Source organism: Haplochromis burtoni, unplaced genomic scaffold, assembly GCF_018398535.1.
Source record: "Haplochromis burtoni strain Fernald_Lab_line unplaced genomic scaffold, NCSU_Asbu1 Contig_157, whole genome shotgun sequence".
NCBI lineage: Eukaryota > Metazoa > Chordata > Actinopteri > Cichliformes > Cichlidae > Haplochromis > Haplochromis burtoni.
The window spans coordinates 923,454-934,305 of record NW_024582518.1 but is presented as its reverse complement, the minus strand read 5'-3'; the positions used below and the strand labels follow the sequence as shown (position 1 = coordinate 934,305).

The following is a 10,852-nucleotide window of genomic DNA, read 5'->3' as shown; positions in this document are numbered from 1 at the left end:
CCCCCACAGACTCGCTCTGTGAGCAGTTTGCAGACCACTTCAGGGGAAAAGTCAGCGCCATCAGATCTGATATTTTATCTAATCGCGATATGATTTTAAACACATCTGAGGGCTCGATTGTACCTGAGGAGACACTGGACAGCTTTGTCCTGGTTAATGCTGAGAACCTTAAGAAAGTTTTCTCCACAGTGAGACCCACCACATGTCTTTTAGATCCAATCCCCTCTTCACTCTTTAAAACACTTTATGGATTTTTTGAGGCTGAGCTTTTATACATGATGAATTGCTCTCTTCAGTTGGGTGTCTTCCCTGCTGCCTTTAAAACGGCGGTGGTGAGGCCCCTTCTGAAGAAGAGCAATTTGGATTGTAATGATTTTAATAACTACAGACCTGTATCCAACTTACCATTTTTAAGTAAAGTCTTAGAAAAACTTGTTTTTACTCAGATTACTGATTTTCTCAATGATAGACAGATCCTGGAGATATTCCAGTCTGGATTTAGGGTGAACCACAGCACAGAGACGCTCTCCTAAAGGTTTTAAATGATCTTAGATGTAACTGGGACTCCCAAAAGCTCTCAGTCCTGGTGCTACTGGATCTAAGCGCAGCCTTTGATACAGTAGACCACGCTATTCTTTTAAACAGACTGAAACACATGGTGGGCCTCTCTGGTGCTGAATCTCTCTTTGCTTTTCTTTGCAAGCTCCTTTGACTACGATGACCTGGATGATTGAGAACCTTCACAGACATATGTTACATTTTATATTGATTTCATGTTTATCCTTGTTTTGAGCAGTGTGTGGAGCAACTTTTGTGCATTGTCTTCTGCTTATAATTTATTGTTTATATGGTCATTTTATTGCTGATAATTTATTCAGTGTCTTGTTTGTGAACTGTGTTTTCATTATTTGTAATGTTTCGGTTGCATCTTAAATTTCCTCTGAATTGTCTAAACTGGTGACCTTAAAGGTTTCTGCACAAAATAAAAACAAAACAAAAAATTATTTAAATTACATTTTTCAAATAAGACATTTCATTCAGTGTCAGTTTTAATTAATTCTAGTTTTTGCATTTGAACTTTTCCAATCCTGAATTTCATGCCAGAAAAATGTTTAAATTATTTTGGGGCAGGGAAAACAAAAAAGTACTAAATTTAATGCAATAGAGGACAAAAACGTAGCTCTATGTCACAGGATGGGCAGCCTTGATATTCCAAATAGAGCACAGAGTGTGGGTGCTGGCACTGTTAAATATTGTATCTCTAACATATAGCAGCTGCAGGTTAATTATTGATGGCATTAAAGTCATTTCAGTGTGAAGCTAATCTTTGACATGTGAGCTGCAGAGTAGGATTCTTTAGTGGTTTGAAGTGTTTTATTTGGCAGAAGTCTCCTGACGCAGAGGAGCGATCACAGAAAAGAAGCAGAGCATTTTCTGTTTTTCAATAGAAAGTTGGTCCAGGCAGCAGAGAGCTGCAGAGTGAAGTTCATAGGAACAAGCTGAGTAAGTGCAACTTTGATTCATTTGTCTCTGAGATTTCTTCTTCATCACAGAGCTGCAGCTCTTTGTTAATGTGTGTTTGTTTGGGGAACAGATTGAGACTCATTACATATCTGATACATCTGTGAATACATCTGTGAATACATCTGGTATTGGATGAAATCAATAAAAACAATAAATTCCTTTAACAAAAAAGTCTTTGATATCCAATTTAGAGCTTTTCAAACCAATCCATGTAAGAAGATCTTTTCCCCCTCACATCACATCACATCAGACAGACAGCTTGTGCTTTTCTTTATCAGGCAACAACAGGTTGTTAACAGTATCATGAAAAGTGTCTCAGTGTGCACGTCACATCAGATCCGATCAGAAAAAGTCTGACTGTAATGTGATGTTTAGTAAGATGGACTCTGAACAAGCTCACCATCAAACTGTAAAACTATAAAAATCCTGTATTTCATGTTGATGATGAGATTGTTTTATGAAGGATCATAGTTCATTCCTTTTAAATATTCTCCATAATTCATGGAGAATATTTAACAGGAATTGCTAAGAGCCCCCTGCTGGTTCCCTCTAAGTCAGGGGTGTCAAGCATTAGGCTCAGTGTACTGAATCAGCCCAGCAAAGACTAATCCTACCTGCTGGACGACTTCGGAATTTTTTGGACTTCTAACTGTATTTTTATGTTTTTTTTTTTATGTGTATTTTTATGTGTGAAACTGGGCGTGGGTCCAAATCAGCCTGAGCCACACCTTGGCTCAGGCGATTAGAGGATCATCAGGGGGTCCTTTTGTCCCTCTGTGGGGGGATACTCCCACTAGGTTTATATCTGGGACTCTCCACCATTTGACCTTAGAACTGAAGAAGCTTCTCGGATGAGAGGTGAAACGTCTTCAAGCAACTTAAAGAAGTCCAGACGCTTTTCTTTGCAAGCTCCTTTGACTACGATGACCTGGATGACTGAGAACCTTCACAGACAACTATTTCAATGATTGTGCTTGCCAACTCATTGGATATTGAACAACCAAGTGAGCAGGAGGGCTATAGTTATAACTGAGAATTTGAGTTTTAGACATATTAATTTTATAGCCAGAGAGTTTCCCAAATTTTTGGCATAAATTCATCAACGAAGGCAGGGAGTTAGTGGGCTGATCTAGGTATATCAATATGTCATCCGCATAGCAAGCAAGCTTGTGTTCCTGTCCCGCAATGGTAATCCCCTTAATATCTTTATTTTGTCTAATTGATTGTGCCAAAGGTTCTAAATACAAAGCAAACAGAAGCGGGGACCAAGCACAGCCTTGTTTATTTCCTCTCTGCAGAACAAAGCTATTTGAGAGAGAACCATTAACTTTAATTCTTGCGGTGGGATTAGTATATAATGCCCTCACCGGTTAAATTTTTTTTATATAAGGTACTCAAGGTACTCCCGGCTTCTTTCTATTAGAGCTATCTAGATCCGGCTGCAGGCGTACATTCAGATCGCCGCCGCAAATTAAAGGGCCTTGAGTTTCTGTCACCATTATATTAACAATGTTCTTAAAAAAACTTAAGTCACTTCCTGGTGGGGCGTACACATTCATTAAAGTAACCTGATTACCATCAACTGTTCCCCGGACCAGTATAAACCTCCCATCCTTATCTTTAAGTTCGAATGACTTTTCAAAGTTCAATGCCCTGGAAATCAAAATCACCACACCCCGTCTGCGGCCGGATTCATACGCTGAGGAGAACATGTTTGTAAAGCCCATCCTCCTAAGTTTTTCATGTTCATTATTATTTAAGTGTGTTTCTTGTAAGTATACTATCTGTGCTCGATCTTTCTTCATTTTAGTCAAAATTCTACTTCGCTTAATAGGATTCGTGAGCCCGTTCACATTAAAGGATATAACCTTAATTCCCTTAGCACTTAGCATTTTCCGAAATAAAGTATCCAAACTTAAGTAACTTATCGACTGGTAAACTCCCTTTAAAAACCCGAGCAATGAACAACAACAACCGTCCAAAACCGGACAAACCCCCCCCAAAAAACAAAAAAAAAAAACACAAAAATTTTTTTAATCATTTAGTAAGGGGAAAGTATTTGTTATCTCACCCACTTCGACAGAACAGTATATCTCCATTAATCTCCTGTCGTAGAGGGGGAGCACCTTCTAGAAAGCTGAAGCTGCTCACGAATGGGTCTTTCTCTGTGTCCCTCCGAGTCACACCGCTGCGACATTCCCGTCTTCTCCCACATCAAATTTGACAGCTGCTCCGTTAGGGTCTGCTTCGGGACGACTTTAGCGATCTGGAATCCCCTTGTCCGCATATCCGCCGTCGCTTCCTCCGCAGTCGAGTAGAGCCCAGTTCCCTCTTGATAGAAGACCCTCAATTTGGCAGGATAGGGCATCTGGAATCTTATGTTCTGTTGTTTCAGATCTCTTTTAGCTTCAGCGTAGTCCTTACGTTTTCGCAGGATAGCTGGCGCGTAGTCTTGATCGAAATATATTCTCTGACCGTTCAGCAGAACAGTCCTCTTGGCCCACGCTTTGCGCAGAACTTCTTCCTTTGTGTCAAAGCGGGCAAAACAGATCAATATCGAACGTGGGGTTCCCTCTCGGTTCCTCACTGCTCCCAGAGCCCGGTGTGATCTCTCGATACTCGGGAGGTCGAGGCATTCCGTCAATACTTTTTCCACAAAAACTGGCATCGAAGACCCTTCTGCTCCTTCGGGGACATTATACAGCCTCAGATTCTTTCGCCAGGCCCAGCTATCCTGATCCGCGATTTTATTTTCTTGCTCGCCGATAATTTTTAGCATGTTTAGCATCACCTGTTCCACGTTTTGGACCCGGTCTTCCATCTTCGCGATACGGGTTTCTGCTTCGGTTATCCTATTATTGGCTCTGACCAAGTCTGATTTAAATTCTTGGAACTCTCTCCGAAAGTCCCGTAGTTCTTCCAGTATCGTGATCAAAGCCAAGCCTTCATCCGTGTTAGCCCTAGCATTGGCTTCATGTCGAGGTGGCGATGCCGCTGCCGAAAACCCTTCGTTTACGCGTTCTTCTGCCGAGCCTTTCTGTTTATCCCTTTTCCCCATGTTCACCCCGCTTATACCTCTACTATCTATCAAAAATTGGTAATAATTATGACACTTCACGGGGTGAACGACTTAATTATGAGAGAGAGCTACTCGTTAGACTGCCATGCGTTGGGATGACGTCACCGGAACCGGCCAAATTATCTATCCTAAGTAAGCATAACTTTGTTTTTTCGAGACAATGAGTTTGCATACTTTTCCTGCTAACTCATTACTGTACAGCTTTTCATTTTTTTCCTTCTGATTATCGAATTAGAGGTTCAGGTGATGAGGAAGAAATTAAAATATTCAGTCAAAGTAGCTTCATGGCTCCATCTAGTGGACTGATAGTAGAAGTAGAGCAGCTGATGGCAGCTTCCTCTGCCTCACACTGCTGTCTGACTGCATTCAGCTGACACTGAGATGAAGCAGAAAAGAAGCAGCTGATATTTGGCCAGCACACATGATGGAAAGGAGGATTTCAGTTGATGTGCACATGAATGATTTGTGTTTCCTCGGAAGGTGAAGGTAGAAAGTGTGTGTGAGCTGACGTCAATTCAGCAGCATGGATCAGTGTGAGGACAGAGAGGAGGGAGCCCCTCCCTCTAAAACCACTCTGTGTGGGGAACATGAGAGCCAGACCAAAGCTCAGAGGTGAGATGACCATCTCTAACTGTCCATGACTCTTCTCCATGTCACAGCTCAGCACTCACATCACTGCTCCATCATTATTCACAGGAACCAACCTGGACCTGAACCCAGCTGTGTGTCCTTAAAGAGCAACTTCTCAAAAGGTATCGGTGAAGATTTTATGGGACAACATTCTCCACCTGAAAGGTAACCTGTAAATGTCTTTACTCTTTTTTACACATACATTTTTGTGTTCATGTGCTACACGGTCTGTGTTAAAGTTTGTTTTTGTTTTAATAAGAATACCTTAGCCTTTCTTAACAAACATAAGTTGTGTTGTTTGTCCTTTCAACAGTGGCAGGACACACTTCACTCCCAGAAGCTGTAAACAACGAAACAATCAACATATTTTGACACAAAACACTCAGTTTTTTAAAAAGAAAAAAAAATCTTCCAGTTATAATGATAGTGAATAATAAATATTATAATGTTATTGAACCTTGTATATTGGAAAAAAAAATTCAAGGACAGAGTCTTGGAGTGCAGGAGTGCCTCTCACATTGATGAATCACAGTGTAACTGCAGTAGCATTTGTAGTTCTGATGTGTGAGATGACCACCTCTGACTGTCCATGACTCTTCTCCATGTCATAGCTCAGCACTCACATCACTGCTCCATCATTATTCACAGGAACCAACTTAGACTTGAGCCTTGGCCTATACCTGAACCCAGCTGTGTGTCTTTAAAAAGCAACTTCTCAAAAGGTATTGGTGAAGATTTTAGACAACAGCATTCTCCAGCAGAGAGGTAATTTGCTTTTTAAATAAATGTTCAACTCTTTTTACACACATTTGAGTGAATAATAATAATAATAATAATAATAATAATAATACCTTAGTCTTTCTGATCAAAGCTGTCCTTTCAGCTGCAGCTAGGTTTGTTTTTAAATAATCAATCAAAAATTATGTTAAATAATGAATTATCAGTAATAAATATTAATAATAATGTTATTGACCATTAAATATATTTACAAGTACAGAACCTCAGAGTGCAGGAATGCATCTCTGGTTTTCTGGGTGATGTGCTGTTCTAGCGGCACACAGTAAATGAACTGGAGTGTATGCAAGTCTGATGTGTCAAAGAGGTTGAGTCCCCTCATTAAACTTGAAATCTCTAAATAATGGCTTTAATATTTAGTCCTATTATAGCTTATAAAGTACAGAGTTTAGAAATATACACACATGTGATTTTTTAAATTGTAATTTTTTTTTAAATTCTGTATTATCATTAACTGATCTAACACAGTAACTGTTAAAACCAGGAAATCAATGTGGAGCAACAAGAGTCAAAAAAAGTGATCTCAGCGGGAGTGGAAACTATTTCTGTGGGGTTATTACAACCACAGGGAGTCACTTGCTTCAATGTTTTGTCAAAATATCAGTTACTACATACACTTTGAACTAATCATGATTTCTCCACAGAGTGGACACGAAGACCTCGGTGGTTCCCAGTGGTCATTCTGCACAGCAGCAGAATCCAAAACACCTGGACTCCATATTTATGGTCTGTACATGTACAACAACTACTGTATTTTTACATCTATTCTGTTCACAGTCATCTACATGATGCTGTTTATAGACCAGTGCAATGTCAGTGTTTCATGGATCTTATATTGTGGTCCACAATTTCAGTCTAACTGGTTTATTAATGCAGTGTTGTGTTCCAGCTGCTGGAGGAAAACATTATCACTTTTGTGAAGAATGAGTTGAAGAAGATCCAGGAGGTTCTGAATCCCGGTTACGGGCAAAACCCAGAGCGTCAGAAGAAGGATGAGGAGGTGTTAGACACTGAGAATCAAGAGCAGGGGAACAGCAGCAGAGAGGCATTTGTGAAAATCACACTGCACTTCCTGAGGAGAATGAAGCAGGAGGATCTGGCTGACTGTCTGCAGAGCAGTAAGAAGATTTCTCTCAATATTTAAACTGCTCCATAAATGTGATAAAGAAAGTTTGCAAAAGAATCTATGCAGTCCTGTGAAAAATGATCATACTTATTGCTGGAGCATTCAGGTGTGTTTTAAGACGTTGCCAGAGTCTTAACAAGAGTGGATGTCTTATAAAATTTATACAGTCATGTTACGTAAGGCCCCAAATGGGCGCCGTGCAAGAAAGTAGTAGCTCTAATATTGACCAGTAAGGATACACGCACACTGCAATGGGGTACACAAGAGTTTTTTCCTCAGAGTCAAACTACTGGCTGAGACAACTCTGGCCAGGAATCCAAGGCCCAAAGCCGCCACGGTCAGGGTTGTAAGCCTGGTTACAAACAGGGGAAAGGTGGTCACTTGGAAGAACAAGCAGCCAAAAACATATCAATCCTGCATCTTCCTCAGAAAGGTGTCATTTGAGGTTGGGCCTCCACATTAAAATCCTGGGGCTTCCACTCTCGAGCTGAAATTTCCCAAAAACTTGTCCAGTTTCCTTTTCATGGGCACAGAGAGTCTCCAATCCAGTGTTCTTTCTCCCAGCAGATCCACACAAATCCCATTTAAAATGAGTCCTCCCTCCAACATCCTCAGATTATTTTAAAAGCAAAACCAGGCCAGGTTAAAAATATTTTCTTTAAAATGTGCACACTTATTTTTGGAGTCTCCGAGGCTTCCCTGCTGCACCAGTGTCCTACAACCCCCCCTTACTGTTTCCTTCCTGAGAAGGGCTCCAGTCCTGAAATACACTGGCTAATGATGATGATTGGGGACCAGTGAAAACACAGCTGAACATAATGAAACAGAAAGTAGAACTAATGACACTTAGACAGAGGGCTGGCATGGTGAAGTACCCCCCCCCCCCCCCCCTTTCAAAGGCCAGTACCCGGCGGCCCAAAGAAAATACACCAGAGGGGGCAGAGGGGGTCCGAGACGAAGGGACAGAGTCCAAATATGAACAGTTCAGGGGGGCGGCCACAGGAAGGCAGCAGCGGCAACTTAGCAGATCCAGAGGCCGACCACGCCGGTGACAAGGTCCAGTCAGCGGCCTGCAAGGTGGCCGCCAATGTCAAATCGGATGTGGGCGAGGAGGTAGCATGGGAATCGCTGGACTAGAAGAACCATGACCAGATAGCAACAGGGCAGCTGCAGGCGACGGCATGGGAGCCGGCGGTGGCGGAGCAGCTGCAGGTGACGGTGTGGGAGCTGGCGGTGCAGGGCCAGTAGGGGCGGAAACCTTTGCCTGAAGAACTGAACAAGAGGATGAATGAGTGACAAGGCCAGAGACTGGATAGGAGATTGGGCAACGGGCGACTGAGGTACGGGAGAGTGGACTACAGACCTGACTGACTGGACTACAGGTGACGGGAGGACAGTCTCCTCCTGTCCTCCCGTCACCTGTAGTCCAGTGACTGGGCTACAGGTGACGGAACAGAAGGAGACTGGACTGTCTGGCTGGAGACTGGCAGGCAACTGGAGGACGGGAGACTGAGCTACAGGTGACTGTGTTACTGTTGGTGAGGTTAATGGCTGAGCTGATGGTTGGGTTAGAGATGGTGACAGTGCTGCAGCCTGAGATAATAAACCGGGTGCTTGAGCTGGGAATAGGTCTGTCAACTTAACCAGGGATTGAGCTATGGTGTGAAAAGATGGATGAGGAGGTGGATGAAGTGGTAGACTGGCACGTGGAGAGGCTAGCTCTTCCGAGCCTCTAGGGAGGTCAGCCTGGATTCTGGCTGCGCTGGGACAGGCACAGAAGGTGGCTGGACACCAGTCATCCCCACCTGAGAAACAGGAATGGTTGTGGAGGTAGACTGGGTCACAGCTGCCCTCGTCCTGGGAGCTGGCACAGGAACAGGCAATAGCTGAACATTAACTGCCCTCACCTGAGCAGGATGAAGAGAATGGCGGACTTTGAGGTACCTTGCTAACAGGAAAAGGCTGAACTATTGATGAGGAGATTTTGATTGAGTGGGAGAAATTATCTGATCTAGTGGTGTGAATGTCATTAGTAACGTCCTGGGATAATGAAACAGTCTCTTTGGAAGAGGGGATCAGACTTCTCAGCATCGCTGTGAATGTCTATGCCAGGGCGCTGAAGAGGTTAGTTGAGTCTCAAATAAAGGAAGAACAATGTTGTTTTCAACCTGGTCAAAGAACACTAGACCAGCTCTTTATCCTCCTGAGGATATTTGATGGTACGTAGGAGTTTGCATTCATGTTTTGTGGAATTAAAGAAGGCATTTGACTGCATCCCTTGGAGTATCCTGTGGGGAGTAGCTCAGGTGTATTGAGTGTCTGGCTTGTTGCTACAAGCCATTCATTCCCCATATAACAGTTACATGAACTTGTTCTGCATTGCCAGCAATAAGCTGAACTTGTTCCCAGAGTGTGTCGGACTCCAGCGGCCGTCCTTTTGTCACTTGAATCCTGTTCAGAATTCTTATGCACAGAATTTCTAGACATAGCCAGATGGCAGAAGGATTCCACTTTGATAGCCTCAGAATTTCTGTTGGGTACATCAGGCGGTGGCATCCAGCTCAACCTGGAGGGTTTAGTGTTGAGTTTGAAGCACACTGTGGATGTTGTCACTTACAGAATAATTTCTTGGCACTGATCCCATGAATACCAGTGAATCTGGATTTTTTTTCATTGCATTAAGTTTCTCATCTCAAGCTGACAGATCAGACCTCCACATGTTTTATTGTTTTTCTTGTAATCTGTTAGTCTTTTTCATATGAACATTGATTCCAGTTTGTTTGTTTTTTTACTCAAGTCAGAGTGAGTGTCTTGGGGAAAATTATATTCAGCACATGTGTTATTTGAGCCCAAGTATCTTTAAAAAAAATTTCCACTTATATTTATATATTTGTTCACTCCTCCACTGCAGCTGAGCCAGGGACCACACCTCCGCCACAATATTCTACTAATTATAATTTTTTTGTAGAATTTTTTTAAACAGTCATCACTTCCATGGAAACACTTTGGAAAACAGCATCTCTTCTGGCTTCCTCATTGGAGCCCGGACAGTACTATTCATTTCTCCATAGTGAGACTTTCTCTTTAGTGACCTCCTGACCCAGTATGAACCTTCCAGATCCCTCAGGTCATCTGGATCCGGTCTTTTATCAGTTCCCAGAGTCAGAACCAGACACGGAGAAGCTGCATTCAGCTTTTATGCTCCTTATATCTGGAACAAACTCCCAGAAAGCCTCAGATCAGCTGAAACACTCAGTTTATTTAAATCCAGGTTGAAGACTCACCTATTCTCAGCTGCATTTGAATAAAGCACCAAATCCACACTTTTAAGCTTAAATTTCAAAACTTACATTTAACTACTGATTTTATCTGTTTTGATTTCATATACTGTTTTGTTTGTTTGTTTGGTAATTAGTTAGTTAGTTTGTTTGCTTGTTTTAATCAATTTTAAATCATGCTTTTTATTTGTTTTTGTTTCTAATGTCTCTGTATAGCACTTTGAATCACCTTGTTGTTGAATTGTGCTATACAAATAAACTTGCCTTGCCTTATTTTTTGCCTTAGAAGTGCAGGCTTTTCTCTTAGAAAAATCATCATCAGTTTCTCTGCTTCACTGTAATGTGTTTTGTTATATAAGAAATGTGAGTCGGTCAGTATGCAGACACTGTTTAAATTCTCTACAGATTGCACAGTTGCAC

General features: G+C 42.0%; 1 protein-coding gene across 1 annotated transcript in view; it reads left to right on the top strand.

Moving 5' to 3' along the window:
• The first annotated feature begins 3,606 nt into the window (after positions 1–3,606).
• Positions 3,607–10,852, top strand: part of LOC102301056 (NLR family CARD domain-containing protein 3-like) — a 14,105-nt gene continuing 6,859 nt past the window's right edge. The window contains exons 1-5 of the mRNA XM_014336946.2: positions 3,607–5,215; positions 5,300–5,398; positions 5,882–5,998; positions 6,673–6,754; positions 6,918–7,146. Of these exons, the coding sequence (XP_014192432.1) occupies positions 5,127–5,215; positions 5,300–5,398; positions 5,882–5,998; positions 6,673–6,754; positions 6,918–7,146 (616 nt within the window). The 5' untranslated portion in view covers positions 3,607–5,126. The remainder of the gene's footprint in view (positions 5,216–5,299; positions 5,399–5,881; positions 5,999–6,672; positions 6,755–6,917; positions 7,147–10,852) is intronic.